This window comes from Colobus angolensis, unplaced genomic scaffold (genome assembly GCF_000951035.1).
Source record: "Colobus angolensis palliatus isolate OR3802 unplaced genomic scaffold, Cang.pa_1.0 Scaffold96, whole genome shotgun sequence".
NCBI classification, from domain to species: domain Eukaryota; kingdom Metazoa; phylum Chordata; class Mammalia; order Primates; family Cercopithecidae; genus Colobus; species Colobus angolensis.
Genome location: NW_012123598.1, coordinates 243807 through 265448, shown reverse-complemented (window position 1 = coordinate 265448; position 21642 = coordinate 243807). Strand labels below are relative to the sequence as shown.

The 21642-nt window shown below is 46.0% G+C and overlaps 2 protein-coding genes across 3 annotated transcripts in view; both read left to right on the top strand.

Annotated features, from left to right (window-relative positions):
• The window catches only part of ZNF17 (zinc finger protein 17), a 10169-nt gene extending 5754 nt beyond the window's left edge, over nucleotides 1-4415 (top strand). For both annotated transcript variants that reach the window (XM_011932398.1, XM_011932397.1), the window contains 2 exons: nucleotides 382-508; nucleotides 2107-4415. In XM_011932398.1, coding sequence (XP_011787788.1) covers nucleotides 382-508; nucleotides 2107-3953 — 1974 coding nt within the window. In that variant the 3' untranslated portion in view covers nucleotides 3954-4415. The remainder of the gene's footprint in view (nucleotides 1-381; nucleotides 509-2106) is intronic.
• Nucleotides 4416-9274: 4859 nt separating this feature from the next.
• ZNF749 (zinc finger protein 749) lies at nucleotides 9275-20072 on the top strand. The gene is given in 4 exon segments (XM_011932382.1): nucleotides 9275-9584; nucleotides 15730-15856; nucleotides 17419-19249; nucleotides 19251-20072. Coding segments are annotated over 4 exon segments (2355 nt in total). The 5' UTR covers nucleotides 9275-9494; the 3' UTR covers nucleotides 19558-20072.
• Nucleotides 20073-21642: the final 1570 nt, after the last annotated feature.

Sequence of the window (21642 nt, the reverse complement as noted above, 5' to 3'; positions counted from 1 at the left end):
TAGATTTCAAGTGGATAAATACAGATCTAAGGAAACAGAATAAGAAGTTGCTCGTGGGCGGGGCACGGTGGCTCATGCCTGTAATCCCAGCACTTCAGGAGGCTGAGGCAGACAGATCATGAGGTCAGGAATTCTAGACCAGCCTGAACAACATGGTGAAACCCCGTCTCTACTAAAAATACAAAAATTAGCCAGGTATGGTGGTGTGTGCCTGTAATCCCAGCTACTCAGGAGGCTGAGGCAGGAGAATTGCTTGAACCCGGGAGTCAGAACTTGCAATGAGCCGAGATCGCATCACTGCACTCCAGCCTGGCGACACAGCAAGACTCCATCTCAAAAAATAAAAGTTGCTCATGGACTAAACTGTCATAATTTTGGCAGGATTGTATGGTTTTTGAGGACGTGGCCATACATTTTTCCCAGGAGGAGTGGGGGATTCTTAATGACGTTCAGAGACACCTGCACAGCGATGTGATGCTGGAGAACTTTGCACTTTTGTCATCAGTAGGTAAGGCCCTGACACCTACGTCAGTGTCTTGTGCTGGGCAATGTTTTTTCACTTTTTTCCTTGGCAGCTCTGTCTCACACCAGATCATGGATGCTGCATCCTCTCCTAGTTTCCCAGCATATGTGTTGTGGCAGCCACAGCTGAGCTGTGTGATCTGTATCAGTTTTCCTTAAGAAGCTTAGCTCTTGTCACTCTGACACCTTATGAGGCTCAAAAGTCAGAAGTCTTCAGGTTTCTCAAGAATATCCTAATGACCTTGCCTGTCCCTGGTTGGTTTACTCTGTCCACATGCATGACACCTTTCTCTGTGCAAGGCTTTCTCCATTCTTCTTGTCGACATACCTGGGGGATACCCTGTGTCGGGAATTTCAGGGACCTACCTGGTCACTGCTTGTGAGGACTGTGGGCTTATTTCTGCAGGACTTTCCACTAGAAGTTCTGGTAACTTTAGAATGCAGCGTGTCCTGGGCTTGTTGCTCTGTGTACTGTGTACATGCTGTTCCCTCCCTTTCGTTGTCCTTCCCCTAGCTTGGCTAACGCCACACCTAGATGGTTGCTCACCTTGAGCAAGGTAGAGGTCCGTGGGTGCCTGACAGAGTGGACGTTACTCCATTGATGACAAGAGATGCTCCAAAGGACTTGGCCCTAGTGGGTGGGAGCTCGGAAGGGGTGTGATGACAGGGCTGGGTTCACATCACACTGGGAATCAATCCAGTTTGATGCCCCTGCTAGTGGCCACACCACATGTCTCTCTTTTCTTCTCTATTGTGATTTCTTTTTTGACTTTCATCTCCTGGCTCCCACCTCTGACCCTACCTCTTTAGCCTCCACCTCTCACCTGTTCCCTTTTTTTCTTTTTTTTGAGATGGAGTTTAGCTCTTGTTGCCCAGGCTGGAGTGCAATGGCGTACGCGATCTTGACTCAGTGCAACCTCCGCCTCCGGGGTTCAAGCGGTTCTCCTGCCTCAGCATCTCAAATAGCTGGGATTACAGGCATGCGCCACCACGCCTGGCTAATTTTGTATTTTTAGTAGAGACGGTGTTTCTCCATGTTGGTCAGGCTGGTCTCGAAGCCCTGACCTCAGCTGATCCACCCTCCTTGGCCTCCCAAAGTTCTGGGATTATAGGTGTGAGCCACTGCGCCCAGCCACCTGTTGCCTTCTCCTGTTCCCTTAATAGTGCCCTCCAACATGTGACCTGTACTTAAGGTGTTGTGAGTTGTGGATGTATACTTCAGTCGTCCCTGAACACCAGCTCCACTGTCACATCAGATCTCTCTGGGTCTGGACACAGCCTTCTACACATTGTTCACCAGCAGCTATGGCCTGTTGAAAGCCATGTACTGAGGAGTGACTTGGGGACTCCACTTCTGTGCTCTGCACTGTGCACCCTGTGTTGTTCCCCATCATCAGGACTTCCGTTCTGGGTTTCTGTCAGGCCGGGTTCCGCCCAGAAGGCTTTCCTCTCGCTGGCTTTAGTGTCCCGTGCCTATCACCAATCCCGTGGTCTTATCTGTGAGTTGGTCTGACAGACATTTGTTCGGGGGCTGCCTCCTCCCTCCAAAATCAACATGCACTTCACCAGCATTTCTGTTCCTAGGTTGTTGGCATGGAGCCAAGGAGGAGGAGGCACCTTCCAAGCAGTGTGTTTCTGTAGGTGTGTCACAGATCACAACTCTAAAGCCAGCTTTGTGCACCCAGAAGGCCCAGCCCTGTGAGACATGTAGCTCACTTCTGAAGGACATCCTGCACCTGGCTGAGCATGACGGAACACACCCCAAGCATACCGCTGAGCTTTACCTGCACCAAAAGGAGCATCTTAGAGAGAAGCTCACCAGAAGTGGTGAAGGGAGGCCTTCGTTTGTGAATGACAGTGTTCACCTGGCAAAGAGGAACTTCACATGCATGCAGGGTGGCAAGGATTTTACTGGTGATTCAGATCTTCAACAACAGGCTCTTCCCAGTGGGTGGAAGCCACACAGGGACACTCAGGGTGTGGAGGCCTTTCAAAGTGGACAGAACGATTACAGCTGCAGCCAATGTGGAAAAGACTTTTGCCACCAGCATATGCTGTTTGAGCACCAGAAAATCCACACAGAGGAAAGGCCTTATGAGTGCAGTGAATGTGGCAAATTTTTTAGGTACAACTCCAACCTTATTAAACATCAGCGAAATCATACTGGAGAAAGGCCCTATAAGTGTAGTGAATGTGGAAAAGCCTTCAGCCTCAAACATAATGTTGTTCAACACCAGAAGATTCACACTGGAGAAAGGCCTTATGAGTGCAGTGAATGTGGGAAAGCTTTCCTTAGAAAGTCTCACCTACTTCAGCACCAGAGGATTCACACCAGGCCAAGGCCTTATCTGTGTAGTGAATGTGGGAAGGCTTTCCTTACACAGGCTCACCTTGTTGGTCACCAGAAAATTCATACTGGAGAACGGCCTTATGGATGCAGTGAATGTGGGAAATACTTTATGTACAGGTCAGCACTCATTAGACATCAGAAAGTTCACACTGGAGAAAGGCCTTTTTATTGCTGTGAATGTGGGAAATTCTTTATGGACAGCTGCACACTCATTATTCACCAGAGAGTTCATACTGGAGAAAAACCTTATGAATGCAACGAATGTGGGAAATTCTTTAGATACCGTTCCACACTCATTAGACATCAGAAAGTTCACACTGGAGAAAAGCCTTATGAGTGTAGGGAATGTGGGAAATTCTTTATGGACACTTCCACACTCATTATTCATCAGAGAGTTCACACTGGAGAAAAGCCTTATGAATGCAGCGAATGTGGAAAATTCTTTAGGTATTGCTTCACACTGAATAGACATCAGAGAGTTCACTCTGGAGAGAGGCCTTATGAATGCAGTGAATGTGGCAAATTCTTTGTGGACAGCTGTACACTGAAGAGTCATCAGAGAGTTCACACTGGAGAAAGACCTTTTGAATGCAGCATTTGTGGAAAATCCTTTAGGTGTCGCTCCACACTTGATACACACCAGAGAATTCACACTGGTGAAAGGCCTTATGAGTGTAGTGAATGTGGGAAATTCTTTAGGCACAACTCAAATCATATTAGACATCGGAGAAATCACTTTGGAGAAAGGTCTTTTGAGTGCACTGAGTGTGGGAGAGTTTTTAGCCAAAATTCCCACCTCATTCGGCACCAAAAAGTTCACACTAGGGAAAGAACTTATAAATGCAGCAAATGTGGGAAATTTTTTATGGACAGCTCCACGCTCATTAGTCATCAGAGAGTTCATACTGGAGAAAAGCCTTATGAATGCAGTGAATGTGGGAAAGTCTTTAGATACAACTCCAGCCTCATTAAACATCGGAGAATTCACACTGGAGAGAGACCTTATCAGTGTAGTGAATGTGGGAGAGTCTTTAACCAAAATTCTCATCTCATTCAGCACCAGAAAGTTCACACCAGATAAAGAATGTGTACATAAAGCAGGTATGGAAAGACTTCACACAGAAATCTACTCTGATTTAGCACTGGAACCTATGTTTTTAAAAAAGTATTCTCGTAGAATACAGATAACATAAAATCTAACATCATAACCATGTTAAAGTGTATAGTTCAGTACTGTTAGTCATTCACATTGTGCAATAAATATCTAGAAGTCTTTTCAATTTATGAAACTAAGTCTATACTTTTTAAAACTTTATTCCGCAGTCCACCCAGCCTCTTGACAAGCACCACTCTCTATGAATTTTACTAATCTGGGTACCTCATATAAGAAAACTTAAGTTTTGGGTCTTGTGGATTATTTTGTGGCTTATTTTGCTTAACGTTATATTTTTAAGGTTTCATGCTCTAATCCATTAGAATTTCCGTCCTTTTTAAAGGCTGAATAAAATTCTGTTACAGTCATGTGTTGCTTAACAAAGGGGAAGTGTCTTGAGAAAAGTGTTATTAGGTGATTTTCTTTCTTTTTTTGGAGGGGGAGTGGGTTTGTCAGTGCTTAGGCTATATGGTATATCCTATAGCACCTTGCTACAAACTTGTACAGCATATTACTGTGCTGAATACTGTAGGCTGTTGGAACACGTGGTAATTCTTTTTAAGTATATCTAAACAAAATCTACAGTAAAAATACAGTATAAAAGAAAAAATTATAGACATACAGAGAACTTACCATGAATGGAGCTTACGGTACTGAAAGTTGCTCTGGGTGAGTCAGTGAGTGGTGCGTAAATGTGAAGGCCTAGGTTGTTACTGTGCTGTAGACTTTATAAGACACTGTATGCTTAGACAACACTACATTTTTATTTTAATTTTTATTTTTGAGACAGAATCTTGCTCTGTTGCCCAGGCTGGAGTGCAGTGGTGCTGTCTTGGCTTCCTGCAACCTTCCCCTCCTGGTTCAAGCAATTCTGTCTCAGCTTCCCAAGTATCTGGGATTACAGGCATGCGCCACCACCATGTCCCGCTAATTTTTTTATTTTTACTAGAGAACGGGGTCTTACAATGTTGGCCAGACTGGTCTCAAACTCCTGACCTCAAGTGAGCCACTTGCTTTGGCCTCCCAAAGTGCTGGGATTACAGGCATGAGCCACCATGCCCGACTGGACAAAATAAAATTTATAGAATATTTTCTCTTTAACATATTAACCTTAGCTGACCGTTTTTACTTTATAAGCTTGTATTTTTAAAGACTTTTTGACTTTTGTAATAATGTTTTGCTTAAAACATTGTACAACTGTACAAAAATTTTTTTATATCCTAACTTCTTAAACTTTTTTTTGTTAAAAACTAAGATACACATATTCGTCTAGGCCAGCACAGGATCAGGATAATGTCATTGTCTTCCACCTTCAGATCCTCTTCCAGAAAGTCTTCTGGGGCAGTGACACACATGGAGCTGTCATCTAAAATAACAATACCTTTTTCTGGAATACCTCCTGAAGGACCTGCCCGAGGCTGTGTTACAGTTTGTGTTTGTGTGTATATACACCTGTATATTTATATACACACACACAACTCCATATATACTCTACTGTTGGAGAATACCTAATGATAAAAAGTGTAGTATACTAAGAACATAAGCTAGTAACTCATTTATTATTATATACTGTACTTTACTGCATATGTTATACTTCTATATGACTGGCAGCACAATAGGTTTGTTTGTACCAGAATCACCATGAACATGTGATTAATATATTGCCTTACCACTGCTGTCATGTCATTAGGCAATAAGCATTTTCCAGCTTCATTGTAATTTTATGGGACCACTGTCATGCATGTGGCCACTGTTAACTGAAAAGTGCGGTGCATGATTATATATGTATGTGCCACTTTTCCTTTCATTAGTGGACATTTGGGTTGTTTCCACTCAGCTGTTGTTAATAGCAGATGAGCATGAGTGTACAAATGTTTCTTTGAGGCTGTGCTTTAAATTCCTTTTGAGGATTTACTCAGAAGTAGAATTGGTGCTTCCTTTGTTTTTGTTTTTTGTTTTTTGTTTTGTTTTGAGACTGAGTCTCACTCTGTCACCAGGCTGGAGTACAGTGGCGTGATCCCAGCTCACTGCAACCTCTGCCTCCCGGGTTCAAGCAGTCCTCCTACCTCAGCCTCCCAAGTAGCTGGGACTACAAGCACGCGCCACCACACCCGGATAATTTTTGTATTTTTAGTAGAGACGGGGTTTCACCATGTTGGCCAGGATGGTCTCAATCTTGACCTCATGATCCACTCACCTGGCCCCCTATGTTCATCTTAAAAACATTTTTAATTTTTAAAATTTCTTCTTCACAGTGTTCCCATCCTATGTTAATTCTATTTTAATTTTTTTGAGGACTCTTTTATAGCAGTTGCATCATTTTTTAACTTTATTAATTTTAACTTTATTAATTTTTTTAGTAGTAGCTTTACTACTGGGTTGAGTTTTTGTTTGTTTTTTGTTTTTGTTTTACTTCTCTAGGGTTATTTGGTTTTGTTGAAATGTAGGAGTTTTTTAGTATATGTGGGGACTTCAGAAAGTTTGTGGAAACATGAAAGTAAAAGATAACAAAAAGAAAACATAAGTTTTATTTCTCAACAGAAGCTCCATCAAGTTCAAGACAATTTTATAAGTGATAATACCAGGCATTTAGTCCATCCCTAAAGAAGTGAGGTTCCTGGGAATTTAACCTTGTGTATGCAAATCTTTTAAAATATTAACTAAAGAAAAATGGGTGCCCTTTAAAGATTTTTTAAAAGTAGGAAACAAGAAGTCAGAAGGAGCCAAATCAGGACTGTAAGGTGGATGCCTTAGGATTTTACATCAGAATTTTCATAAAGTTGCAGTTATTTGATGAGAGGAATGAGCAGGAGCATTCTAGTGAAGGACTCCTGGTGAAGCTTTCCCAGGGGTTTTCTGCTAAATCTTTAGCTAACTTTCTCAAAACAATCTCATAGTGGGCGCAGTGGCTCACGTCTGTAATCCCAGCACTTTGGGAGGCCGAGTTGGGCAGATCACCTGAGCTCAGGAGTTTGAGGCCAGCCTGACCAACATGGAGGAACCCCCTTCTCTACTAAAAAGTACAAAAATTAACCGGGCGTGGTGGCGCATGCCTGTAATCCCAGCTAGTGGGGAGGCTGAGGCAGGAGAATTGCTTGAACCCAGGAGGCGGAGGTGCCAGTGAGCCGAGATCACGCCATTGCACTCCAGCCTGGGCAACAAGAGTGAAACTCCATGTCAAATAATAATAATAAAGTCATGTTTCATCTGTACAGTTCTTCAAAGAAACGCTTCATCTTGATCCTACTTGCTTAACATTTACATTGAAGGTTCTGCTCTTGTCTGCAGCTGATCTGGATTCAGTGGCTTTGGCACCCATTGAGTGGAAAGTTTGCACAACTTTTTCAGTCAGAATTGTGTAAGCTGAACCAATACAGATGTCTGTGGTGTCAGTTATTGTTTGTGCTGTTAATCATCAGTCTTCTTCAACTAGGTCGTGAACAAGATGAATTTTGTCCTCGCAAATTGACGTTAATGGTTTGCCATTGTGGGCTGTGTGGTTAACATCATCTCATCTTTTTTTTTTTTTTGAGACGGAGTTTCACTCTTTTTGCCCAGGCTGGAGTGCAATGGCATGATCTTGGCTCACTGCAACCTCCGCCTCCCAGATTCAAGCAGTTCTCCTGCCTCAGCCTCCCTGGTATCTGGGATTATAGGCATGTGCCATCACACCCAGCTAATTTTGTATTTTTAGTAGAGACGGGGTTTCTCCATGTTGGTCAGGCTGATCTCGAACTCCCAACCTCAAGTGATCCACCCGCCTCGGCCTCCCAAAGTGCTGGGATTATAGGCGTGAGCCACCGCGCTCGGCCCACAACCCCTTATCTTAACCCAGACAACTATTACAACTATTTCTACTGATTCCAGGTCTTGAGATAAAAGCTCTTTCAACCAATTGCCAATTGGATAATCTCTGAACCCACCTGACCTGGAAGCCCCGCCCCTCCCTCCCAGTTGCCCCGCCTTTCCAGAGGGATCCAATGTACGTTTTACATGTATTGACTGATGTCTTATGTCTTCCTAAATTGTTAAAACTAAGTTGTAGATGGGCCATCTTGGGCACATGTTCTCAGGATCTCTTGGAGCTGTGTCATGGGCCATTAGTCACTCATATTTGTCTCAGAATAAATCTCTTCAACTATTTAACAAAGTTCCACCCTTTTCGTGGACAGAAAGATATTCCTCCTTCAACTCCCCATCACATCCTGTGTGGGTCTTTTCTTTCTTGTTCCAACAGAACACACTAACGATCAAAAAACAGTCTCCAGAGCTTCAGTGTGTGTGTACTTGACAAGCACAAAAGAGCTGACCGCTATGAGTGAAGGACCAGTTCGTTATGGTCAGCCATGTCCCTTCTGATGTTCTTCCTTTGGGAACTTGCTGTGCTTCATGCTGTAGCAGGAGGAGCTGCAGACAAAACGCCCCAGACACCGGATTAAAGAAGGAAGAGGTTTTTTATTCGGCCGGGAGCGTCGGCAGACTCGTGTCTTAAGAGCCCAGCTCCCTGAAAAAGAAATACTTGGCCTTTTTAAAGGCTTACAACTTTAAGGGGTCCACGTGAAAGGGTCATGATAAATCGAGCAAGCGTGGGAAACGTGGCTGGGGCCTACATGCATCAGTTAACAGAACATAAAGTTTTACAGTGCTTTTTTCATACAGCGTCTGGAATTTACAGGTAACACAAGTAGTTTAGGCCAGGGGTTGATGTTATTATTATTTGTTTAACTCCTAGGGCTGGGTGGTGGTGCCAAGGTTGTCTGGCTATTTATCTTACTTTTGTTTCTCTTTCCTCCTGTCTTGTGAACTAGGCAAGGTGGGGGAGGAGGGCAGCAGGAGGAGTAGTGGTCTCCCTCCTTAATACAGTATGAAACCACAGGTCTCTGAAATATTTCTCGGACTTACCCTAGACTGCCCTCTGGTAAAATCTGTTTACCTGCAGTTTAAGAGTCAGCAAAGCCCCCCCCACGTCTTTAAGAGCCCCGGAACTGCATTTCTCAATGCTCCTCCAGGGACCTCCAGCTTTTTACGGTAAGGTCAGCGCGCTCTACATTATGAGGCGGGGCAGGCAGCGGGGTGGGACTTACATTACCCAGAAGACACTGCGGGCGACACAGGCAGCAGCGTGGGAACTACACTACCCAGAAGACACTGCGGGGGCACAGCAGCGAATGTAGCCATTGGTTTAGCAGAGAGAGTTCTCAGTTGTGTGGGCGGGACTTCCGGCGGCGCCCTCATGGTTACCTTAGCATGGCTGTCTAGAGATCCCTTTACTGATTTAGGGGGTCCTAGAGCTCTGGGTCGGGACTGAGGTGACAGAGCAGAAAAGCGCGAGAAACGGTGTTCCTTCTACACAGAGGCTAAAGTGCGGATCGGCTGAGTCGGCTCCAGGCACCTCTGCCTCCGTCAGCGTCCAGGTGACCGCCGTTCCCGCCCCGCTCTTCCCTGGCTGGACTGGAGGAGACTGCGCCCATGAACCTGACCGACGTGCGGTGCAGCGTCCCAGGCCGCCTCGCCGAACCCCTCCTCCCAGTGCTGAAGTCCCAAGGAGAGGCCCTGCAGGTTAGGCCCTTGTGTCTCTAAGAGAGGGGCGTTCTTGTGTGGAGTGCCCGGGAACTGGGACTGCGGTGCGATGAGGGGGGGAGCTCCCGTGGGAGACTGACACGTCTCTGGGGCTTGGAGGCACTGCAGAAGGGGAGGCACTGGGGAGACCGAGCGTCTTTGTCTCCAAAGAGCAGAGGTTGAGGCGGAGTCTCCCCTGGAAGGGCGGTGGAGCCGCAGAAAGCCATAGAGGGCTGTTCAGGGAGAATGAATGGGAGGGTCACGCCCAGAGTTAGAAAGTTTAAAGTTGGGGAAAACAGGATGTTGAACGGGGGCAGGGGGACCGCCGAGGAGACTCCCTTGAGTTATGGTAGGGCTGGGCCAGAGGAGTTGCAGTAGAGGGGAGATGTGATGAGATTCTGGATGGATCTCAGAGGATTTCCTGCTGCATCAAACAGCTGTGAAGGAAAGTCGGTAGTGAAGGGTGTCTTCCGTAGGTTTTGTTTTGGCCTGACAAATCTGAAAGAATGGAATTAAAGATATCAGCTTAAGGAGCAGGTTTCAGACAGAAGATCCTGGGTTGGATTTTGGGTGACATCACATGGGTAGGTGGACGTAATTTCTAAAGGTCAGGGAAGGTAGCTGGCCTGGAGCTTTAAATGAGTTAGAAGTTGTGTACTTGAGAAGTTGGCCTGTGGATCAGATTGAGAAGGAAGAATCCTAACATTGTTTTTTAGTGTGGGCTGAGGGAGGGGAGAGCTCAGATTTGGAGGAAAGACCACGGTAGGGAGGGCATCTCTGATACTCCCTGCAGAAGGGAGTAGATACGGGCTAAGAGTTTGGTCTGTTTCTGTTGAAAAAGAGGCCTGGATGGATAAGGAGTTGCCCTGGACTACAGAGACTGAGGCATGAGATACTGTAGTCACTCCACCCTTCTAACTCAGCTAGCCCTGAGGGCCACTCTTTGGGGAACAAGATAAGGCCATGGAGCAAGTGGGTCCAAAACTGGGCAGGGCTTTCTCATATCCTCCACCACAGTTAAGGGCCTCCAGCAAGCTCCCTTTACTGAATTATATGGCAGGCAGACCTGTTTGCTGAACGGACCAGTAACTGATTGACTGCTCAGCCCTATCCTGCAACTCATTAACTTAGGGATGTAAAAACAGGTAATTGACTTAAACACTAATGAACTGTATCAATATTAAATAACCAAGCAAGTCAGAATCTAGTTTAAAGAGAGTTCGCATGTTGATAATAGCCATCTGGGACCCTAGATTCAAGTTGTCCTGAATATACACTTCAATTAGCAGCAGTGACAATTTTTTTTTTTTTAAGGAAAAAGGAAGCAGTTTCTGAGTTGTTTACCAATAACTTATGTTAAAGTAATGTAAGTTTTTATTGGCTATACATTGTTCTTTATATTATAGATTACAGAAACACGAAGATAATAGGTGAGACAGCTAGTCAGGAACAAAATGTCTTTAAACAGTTGTTCTCAGGCATCGGTTCAGGGATGTGACTGACATCTCATATTCTTGCCTCTCTGAGCCTGATACATTTTGTGTAGGTCAGACAGCTCTAGGCTATTTTGTTTGTTTGTTTGTTTCTCAGCCAATATCCTTCTAAATATGTACACATAGGCAATTGGAAATAGATGTAATCAATAATTTAAACGTATTAAAATATTTCTTGTTAGAATGTTAATTTACCCGTAACTCTGCTTATAGTACAAATCTTTTTATATATCACATTTCCTTAAAACATTAAGAAGTGGAGGCTGGGCGCAGTGGCTCACACCTGTAATCCCAGCACTTTGGGAAACGAAGGCAGGCAGATCACGAGGTCAGGAGTTCGAGACCAGCCTGGCCAACATGATGAAACCCCGTCTCTACTAAAAATACAAAAATTACCTGGGCGTGGTGGCGGGAGCCTGTAATCCCAGCTGCTCGGGAGGCTGAGGCAGGAGAATCGTTTGAACCTGGGAGGCGGAGGTTCCAGTGAGCCGAGATTGTGTCATTGCACTGTGGCCTGGGCAACAGGGCGAGGCCGTGTCTCAAAAAAAAAAAAAAGAAAAAAAAGTGGGAAAAATACTCAAACTTTTGAAACCCTTCTACTTCATTTGTGCTGAAAACATGTACAAAACCATTAATCCTATAGAAAGTAATGCTTATACATAGTGTGTACTACTTATGCTTCTTGTCAATATGAGCCCTATGAAGTGGGAACCCTTTTAATCTCCATTTTACGCATAAGGGCACTGAGGCTTAGAGAGGTTCAGTCCTTGTCCAAAGACACAGGGCTGCTAAGAGGCAGCACTGAACTTAGGACTTGCTGTAACTTCAGATTACTTTGCTCTGGTACAGGGCAGAGAAGGTTGTACAGCTCAGCCTGTAGGATGCTGCAATACCGTCCTGATACTCATGGCTTGCCTCTTCCTGTTACAGGCCAAAAGGATGAGGGTTGTGATCAACTGAGTATACCACTGGAGGCTGTATGAGTAAACAGCAAACTGTTTCTCTTGAAAGCAGGATGTTGGCAAACTGACAAACTGCGTCTGCCCCCCAGAAGGAATGCTGAAGGTAGTCACGACCCAGGCACAAGTGTTTCTTGTGATTAGGCATAATTGAAGCCTGTTAACAATGTGAACTTGTGATCAGTTAAGCGTCTGACCAGTCGTTACCTCCTCCTCCTTTTCATTCTACCCAATAAATGCGGAGGGCTGTGGGAGCTCAGGGGCTGCCTTTGCTCACTAGAAGCAGGGATCTCTCTTCTTCCTTGGTTCACCTTCTTTAAAACAGTTTCTTTTGTCTTAAGTTTTCATTTCTACATTCGTCCCCCTTCATTCAGTCTCGTAATGATGGTCTCAGGTAGTAACTGTACAAGTCTGTCACATCTTCCCACAGGGTCCGTGGCAGTGGCAGCAATGCATAAGGACCCTGCACAGGTAAGTCAATGGTTTCTCAGGCTCTCTCCCCCAGCCCCCCACCACTTATCTCTCCGATATTTTAGGCATGCTGATATAGGGAAAGGTGGTGTCCTGAAACTTCATGTTTTTCCCTTCCTTGGGTCTGAAGACTGTGGTTCCACCACAACCGGGGGTCAGAACTCAGCCCCTGGTTATAGAGTGGTCCTGGTTCCGACAACTAATGGTCTAAGATGTGGCAGGGCATTCAGGCACAGGATATAGAAAGTTCAAATGCTTACTGGTGAGACTTAGCCGGCATGTTTAGTGAACTGAAAATTCATGTTCCATCTGGTCGTGATAGAGTGTGGCAGCAGGGTAGGAGGTTGGGGCATGCAGGGATCAGCATGGAACGGCAGTCTAAGGTTCTGGGCTTTTCATCTGAGGGTGATGGTAACTGGGGAAAGTTTGAGCAGGGGGGAAGAAGAGGTGACCTGACCCAGATTTCAGCGGCTCCCTCTGCCTGGAGAATGGAAGACCATGTGGGGGTGAGGACGGAGCCACAGATACCTGGGTGATCCGTCCAGTAACAGTCCAGGTGGAGGTTGTTGGTGACTGAACGAGAGTGGCGGCGGTGGAAGTGGGAGCAGTGGGGGGCTTCTGTATGTGTTTGATCTAGAGCTGCCTGTATTTTATAATGTAGAGAGCAAGGAAGCTTGGGAGCTGAGATGGAAGAGGGGGTCAGGAATGGCCCCACGGTTTTGGCCTTGTTTGGAAGGATGGATGTTCCAGCAACTAAGATGTAGTAAGTTCTGTAGTAGGGGGAGTGTTTATGTAGTAGAGCATATGAGGAACCAAGTTTTGGCCAAGTAAAAAATGTTCCAGTGGCCAGGCATGGTGGATCACACCTGTAATCCCAGCACTTTGGGAGGCAGACGTGGAAGATCGCTTGAGGTCAGCCTGGGCAACATAGGGAGACCCTGTCTCTACAAATAATAATAAATAGCTGGGTGTGGTGGCGTCTGTCTGTGGTCTCAGCTAATCCGCATGCTGAGGCAGGAGGGTCGCCTGAGCCTGGGAAGTAAAGGCTGCAATGAGCCATGATTGTGCCCTGCACTCCAGCCTGAGCAACAGAGTAAGACCCTGTCTCCAAAAAACCAAGCCAAAGCAAAAACAAAAATCGAAGCCAAAACAAAAACAAATATACACAAAAAACGTTTCAGAGACTTTGAGTGGAGGTGCCAGGCTGGCAGCTATACACACAGGAATGGAGTTCATTGGAGGTGTTCAGGATGGAGATGTCCACTACATGATAGCTGAACTGTTGTGAAACTAGGTCAGACTTAGGAAGCCTGGTGTTAGTGGGAAGGAAGGAGAAGGAACAGACTGAGGACTGGGTGTCTCCATTGGGCACCTGGATGGTGTTGGTGGGTGTCACAAAGACAGATGAGAGTGGATCGACTGAAGGTATGTGTGTATGTTTGTGTGTTATGTTGGGGTCGGCCTGTGGAGTATAAGGAAGGGCTTTTGAGGGGAGAGTCATGAGGTGGATGGTGAGGCATCTCCACAAACTCACCAGGGTTTTGTGGCGAGTCTGGCTTGGACCTGGGAAGTAGTTTCATGCAAACTGTGAGACTACTTTAGGGGAAGATGCAATCAGCAAGGAGCATTGCTAGGCCTGGGGTGGGGATAGCATTGGGGAGGTCAGTGTATCTGGGCTTTGGATTAGGATTAGGGGGATAGAGAAGGTTGTGACTGCTTATGGGACAGCATGTACAGTGCAAAAGAGGGAGACGGCCAAGATCTGGAACTCAGAGGAGGTATGCAAGAACTGTGAGGTTGTCAGTTGGGTTTGGGGGGCTGAGGTTAAACCAGGAAACAGGACTGGGAAGGGAGACCTTCAGAACAGGGCTTGGTGCTGCCCCAGCCACTAGGGAACATTGCATTCTGGGCAGCCCAGAGGCACATAGGTTCTGGTGCCCTGCAGGACTCCATGTACAGAGTGGCATCTTGAGAGGCCATGGAAATGCCCCTGGTTGGGCCAGGGCTGCTGTTAGTATTGCAAGAGTGGAGGAGTTAGATACACGAGAGATGTCCTGTCCAAAGCGAGATGTGAAGGTGAGGAGGAGCGCCCTGGCAATGGGCACATAAGGGAGAAGAGTGAGTCTAAGTTTGGCTGTCTGGGAGGCAAGATCTGGAGACCCCAAGGAAACGGGGTGATAAAAGAAGGTAGGGCTGGCCAGGCGCAGTGGCTCACGTCTGTAATCCCAGCACTTTGGGAGACCAAGGCGGGTGGATCACGAGGTCAGGAGCTTGAGACCAGCCTGCCCAACATGGCGGAACCCCGTCTCTTCTGAAAATACAAAAATTAGCCAGGAGTGGTGGCGGGTGCCTGTAATCCCAGCTATTCAGGAGGCTGAGGCAGGAGAATTGCTTGAACCTGGGAGGGTGCAGTGAGCCACTGCACTCCAGCCTGGGTGACAGAGCGAGACGCCCTCTCAAAAAGAAAAAAAAAGAAGAAGATAGGTGCCCTGGGCTAGGCTTTGATGATGCTTTTGCTTTCTCCCCACCCATCTCTGAGCTGTGTTGGACTCAGCAATCAGTAGCAGTGGGGGCGAGAGAAGTGCAGATGCTACCAGGATGTGGAGTCTCTTCCTCCTTGGGAAATGGGTGGAGGCTAAGCAGGGGATGGATATGTGTGGGTACTGGGGAAGCACTGAAGATTCTGGAGAGGAAAGTGTATCAGTGATTGGCCCACTGGATTTTAATTTTTGGAAAAGAGTGAGTGATGACAGAGAGGCTAATGGCATTGAAATAATCTTTATTACTTTCATTTCCTTAGTGTAGGGGGAATGCCGTGCTGCACCAGGCCACAGGAAATGCTAGATTTGGTCAGGAGGCAGAGGCATGACTGAAGGGAAAGCATACATCAGAGACAGTTATTGGGGTTTTGGCAGGAAAGGCATGCAGGGCGGGATGAGGAGCTTCAAACTCGGTGGTTTGCATGAGTCTGGCAGCCTTAGGGCTTAGAGATTATCCTTTATTGTGTGGTGACAGGGCTTGTGTTGCTTAGGACAGGAGAAATAATCACATATGAGCATTAGATAGTGGTTCAGCATATGGGATCTGGATTGCAAGGGAAATATAAAAACATTGGCTGTTAATTTGGCCCTCCAATTCTCAGATTTTAAGTAGATAAATACAGATCTAAGGAAACACAGAAGAAGAAGTTGTTCATAGACTGAAGTGTCATAATTTTGGCAGGAGTGTATGGTCTTTGAAGATGTGGCCATATATTTCTCCCGGGAGGAATGGGGGATCCTTAATGATGCTCAGAGACACCTGCACAGCAATGTGATGTTGGAGAACTTTGCGCTTTTGTCATCAGTAGGTAAGGCCTTCATACCTACTCTGGTGTCTTGTGCTGGGTGCTGTTTTTTTGCTCTTTTCCATGACAACTCTGTGTTTCTCACACCAGATTGTGGGTGCTATGTCCTGTCCTCTCCTGGTTTCCTGGCAAATGTGATGAGGCAGCCAGAGCTGGGCTGTATATACTGTACTGCCTCCCCTTAGGCAGCCCCAGCTTCTGTTGCTCTGAAACTTTACACGATAAGGCTCAAAAGTCAGAAATCTTCAGGTTTTTTTCTTTTTTTTTTTTTTGAGATGGAGTTTCAGTCTTGTTTCCCAGGCTGAAGTGCAATGGCATGATCTCGGCTCACCACAACCTCTGCCTCCCAGGTTCAAGCGATTCTCCTGCCTCAGCCTCCCGAGTAGCTGGGATTACAGACACACGCCACCACGCCTGGCTAATTTTGTATTTTTAGTAGAGATGGGGTTTCTCCATGTTGGTCAGGCTGGTCTCGAACTCCCTACCTCAGGTGATCCGCCCGCCTCGGCCTCCCAAAGTGCTGGGATTACAGGCGTGAGCCATCGCGCCCAGCCCAGGTTTCTTTAAGATACCCCAATGGCGGTGCCTGTCCCTGATTTGATTACTCTGTCCAGATGCATGAAACTTCCATCCAAGGGTTTCCCTGTTCCCCTTGCTGACATACTTGGAGACAGCGTCTGTGCTAGGAATTTCAGGCACCTCCCTGGTCACCACTTGTGAGGATTGTGAAGTTATTTCTGCAGGACTCTCTGCTGTATGTTCTGGTAACTTTAGAACGCAGCGTGTCCTGGGTTTATTGCTCTGTGTACATGCTGTCCCCTCCCTTTCCCTGCCTTTCCCCTAGCTTGATTTATGCCGCAGCTTGATAGTTGCTCACCTTGAGCAAGGGGGAGGTCTCTGGGTGCCTGGCGGAGCGGATAGTCCTCTATTAATGGCAAGAGACACTCAGAAGGACTTGGCCCTGGTGGGTGAAAGCTGGGGAAGGATGTGATACCAGGGCTAGGTTCAGATCACATTGAGAACTTACCTTATGACCACTATTGTTTGATGCAGGGCCACTGGCCACCCCTCACTCTTCCTTTCCTTCCCTGTTGTTATTTTTACTCTGATTTCCAACCCCTGGCTTCCACCTCTGACCCCTCCTATCCAGCCTTCATCTGTCCATCATTCTCTTCCACCACTCCCTTTGCAGTGCTGTCTAATGTATGACCTGTACTTCAGGTGTTAGGAGGTCTGCATGTATCCTTCAGTAGTCCATGAATACTCGCTCTCACACAATCAGATCTCTCTGGATCTGGACACAACGGTCATGGCCCGTTGAAAGCCATTTGTAGAGAAGCGAGTTGGAGACCCGACCTGCCCTCCCTGCTTGGTACTTCTCCCTTGTTACACACACTTGACAGACCCACCTCTGAACAGTGGGCCTTCCTCTCACTGGCCTTATTTCCTTGCCTGTGACCAATCCTGTGCCCTCATTTGTGGGTGTGGCTCACAGACATTTGTGATAGGGCTGCCTCCTCCCTCCAGAGTTCACATGCACTTCACCAGCATTTCTGTTCTTACAGGTTGTTGGCATGGAGCCAAGGAGGAGGAGGTACTTTCCAAGCAATGTGTTTCTGTAAGAGTGTTACAGGTCACAGCTCCAAAGCCAGCTTTGTCCACCCTGAAGGCCCAGCCCTGCAAGACATGTAGCTCACTTCTGAAGGACCTTCTGCACCTGGCTGAGCACGACGGAACATACCCTGAGCAAGGGCTGGACACGTGTGCAGCCCAGCATGACCTGCACCAAAAGGAGCAGGCTAGAGAGAAGCTCACCAGAAGTGATGAGTGGAGGCCTTCATTTGTGAACTACAGTGCTCACAGGGGAGAGAGGAAATTCACATGCACACAGGGTGGCAGGGATTTTACTGCCAGCTCAGACCTTCTCCAGCAACATGTCTTGAACAGTGGGCGGAAGCTGTACAGGGATACTCAGGATGGGGAAACCTTTCAAGGTAAACAGAATGATTTCAACTCCGGCCAAGGTGGGAAAGACTTTTGCCATCAACACAGGCTGTTTGAGCACCAGAAAACCCATAATGGGGAGAGGCCTTATGAGTTCAGTGAATGTGAAGAATTGTTTAGGTACAACTCCAACCTTATTAAATATCAGCAAAATCATGCTGGAGAAAGGCCTTATGAGGTCATTGCATATGGAAAGACCTTTATTAGAAAGTCCAACCTAGTTCAGCGCCATAAAATTCACACTGAAGGCTTTGTTTCAAAAAGGTCTGACCCCATTGAACATCAGGAGATTCGCAGTAGACCAACACTTTATGAATGCACCCAGTGTGGGAAAGCTTTCCTTACACAGGCTCATCTGGTTGGTCACCAGAAAATCCATACTGGAGAACAGCCCTACAAATGCAACAAGTGTGGGAAATTTTTTATGTATAACTCCAGACTCATTAGACATCAGAAAGTTCACACTGGGGAGAGGCATTACGAGTGTAGCGAATGTGGGAAATTGTTTAGGGACAGCTTCACACTCAGTAGACATCAGAGAGTTCATACAGGAGAAAGGCCTTTTGACTGCAGCATATGTGGAAAATTCTTTAGTCACCGCGCCACACTCAATATGCACCAGAGAGTTCATACTGGCAAAAAGCCCTATAAGTGTAACGAATGTGGGAAAGCCTTTAGCCTCAAACATAATGTTGTTCAGCACCTGAAAATTCACACTGGAGAACGGCCTTATGAGTGCCCTGAATGTGGGAAGGCCTTTGTTAGAAAGTCCCACCTAGTTCAGCACCAGAAAATCCACACTGAAGCATTTTCAAAAAGGTCTGACCTCATTCAACACGAGAGGATTGACATCAGGCCAAGGCCTTACGCGTGTAGTGAATGTGGGAAGGCCTTCCTTACACAGCCTCATCTGGTTGGTCACCAGAAAATCCATACTGGAGAATGGCCTTATGAGTGCCCTGAATGTGGGAAGGCCTTTGTTAGAAAGTCCCACCTAGTTCAGCACCAGAAAATCCACACTGATGCATTTTCAAGAAGGTCTGACCTCATTCAACACGAGAGGATTGACATCAGGCCAAGGCCTTATGGGTGTAGGGAATGTGGGAAGGGTTTCCTTACACAGGCTTATCTTGATGGTCACCAGAAAATCCATACTGGAGAACAGCCTTATGAATGCAGCGAATGTGGGAAATTCTTTCTGGACAGCTACAAACTTGTTATTCATCAGAGAATTCACACTGGAGAAAAACCTTATAAATGCAGCAAATGTGGGAAATTCTTTAGATATCGCTGTACACTGAGTAGACATCAGAAAGTTCACACTGGAGAAAGACCTTACGAGTGTAGTGAATGTGGGAACTTTTTTAGAGATAGCTACAAACTCATTATTCATCAGAGTTCATAGGGGAGAAAAGCCTTATGAGTGCAGCAACTGTGGGAAGTTTCTTAGATACCACTCTACATTCATTAGACGTCATAAAGTTTGCACTGGGGAGAAGCCTCATGAGTGCAGTAAATGTGGGGCATTGTTTAGGATTAAATCGACCCTTATTACACATCAGCGGTCTCACACTGGAGAAAGTCCTTTTAAGTTAAGGGAATGTGGAAAAGACTTCAGCAACAAATGTAATAATGGTCAGCGCCAAAAAATTCACACTGGAGAAAGGTCTCATGAGTGTGGTGAATGCAGCAGTGTTTAAATACAACTCCAGCCTCATTAAACATCAGAGAATTCACACTGGAGAAAGGGCTTAGTGCAGTGAATGCAGGAAAGTCACCAAAATCGTCACCTCATTCAGCATGAAAAAGTTCACATCAGAGGAAGAACCTATTAATATATGTAAATCTAATGTTGAAAGAGTTCAGAAAAAAAAAAAAAAGAGTTCAGACAGAAATCCGTGAGGATTTCCTGCTGGGAACTACGTTAAAAAACATTTATGGCCAGGCGTGGTGGCTCACGCCTGTAATCCCAACACTTTGGGAGGCAGAGGTGGATGGATCACCTGAGGTCAGGAGTTCGAGACCAGCCTGGCCAACATGGTGAAGCCCCCATCTCTACTAAAAATACAAAAATTAGCTGGGCATGGTGGCAGGTGCCTATAATCCCAGCTACTCAGGAGGCTGAGGCAGGGAGAATCACTTGAACCCAGGAGGCAGAGGTTGCAGTGAGCTGAGATTGTTCCATTGCACTCCAGCCTGGGCGACAGGGCAAGACTCTCTCAAATAAATAAATAAAATTGTGGCAAATTATAGGTAACTTAAAATCTATCATCTTAACCTATATTTAACTGTACTGTTCAGTAGTGTTAAGTCAGTCACATTGTTGTCAATTAATATCCAGAGGTTTTTTCAACTTAACGAAACTAAAACATTATACCCTTTAAACCAGGGGTCCACAACCCCCAGGCTGCAAACTGGTACCAGTCTGTGGCCTGTTAGGAACCGGGCCAGCATCACCACCTGAACTCCACCTCCTGTCAGATCAGCAGCAGCATTAGATTCTCATGGGAGCATGAGTCCTGTTGTGAACTGTGCATGTGAGGGATCTAGGTTGTGTGCTCCTTATGAGACTCTAACTAATGCCTGACGATCTGAGGTGGAACAGTTTTATCCTGAAACTATCTGCTCCCTCCTCTGTCCCTGATGCGTGGAAACATTGGCTTCCATGAAACCAGTCCCTGGTGCCAAAAAGGTTGGGGACCGCTGCTTTAAACCACTCCTTCTCATTCCCTACTCCAGCCCCTGACAACTACTACTGTATGAATTTTACTACTCTAAATATCTCATATAAGTTTTAGTCTTTTGTGACTTATTTTGAGGCTTATTTCCCTTAATGTCTTCAAGGTTTATCCATGTTGTAACATAGCTTATAATTTTCATCTTTTTTGTTTTTTGCTTTTTTTTGAGATGGAGTTTATCTCTTGTTGCCCAGGCTGGAGTGCAGTGGTGCGATCTTGGCTCGCTGCAACCTCCACCTCCCAGGTTCATGCCATTCTCCTGCCTCAGCCTCCCGAGTAGCTGGGACTACAGACACCCGCCACTACGCCCGGCTAATGTTTTGTATTTTTTAGTAGAGACGGGGTTTCACCGTGTTAGCCAGGATGGTCTCGATCTCCTGACCTCGTGATCCACCCGCCTCGGCCTCACAAAGTACTGGGATTATAGACGTGAGCCACTGCGCCCAGCCATAATTTCATCTTTTTTAAAGGCCAAATAAAATCGCATTGTAGTCATGTATCACCTAATAAGAGGACTGTGTTCTGAGTAATCATCTTAAGGTGATTTTGTCACTGTGTGAACAAAGTGTACTTACACCAACCTAAAGGGTACAGCCTATTACACACCTAGGCTATATGATATGGTCCATTGCTCCTCAGATGTAAACCTTAACAGTGTGTTACGGTATTGAATATTGTAGGTAATTGAAATACAGTGATAAGTAAATGTGTATCTAAACATATCTAAGTTTACAAAAGGAACTGTAAAAACGTTTGAAAAGTGGTAAAACCTTTATAGGGCACTAACGTGAACGAAGCTTGCAAGATCCCTGTGGTTGCATCAGGGACTGAGTTGTGAGTGGATGTGAAGCTCTAGAACATTACTGCACCCTATCATAGACGTTATAAACATTGTACACTTAGGCTACTCTAAATTAATTTTTTCTTTGGTAATTAACCTTAGTCTACTGTAACTTTTTTACTTCATAAACTTTAAAAATTTTAAAAAATGGCCGGGCACAGTGGCTCAAGCCTGTAATCCCAGCACTTTGGGAGGCCGAGACGGGC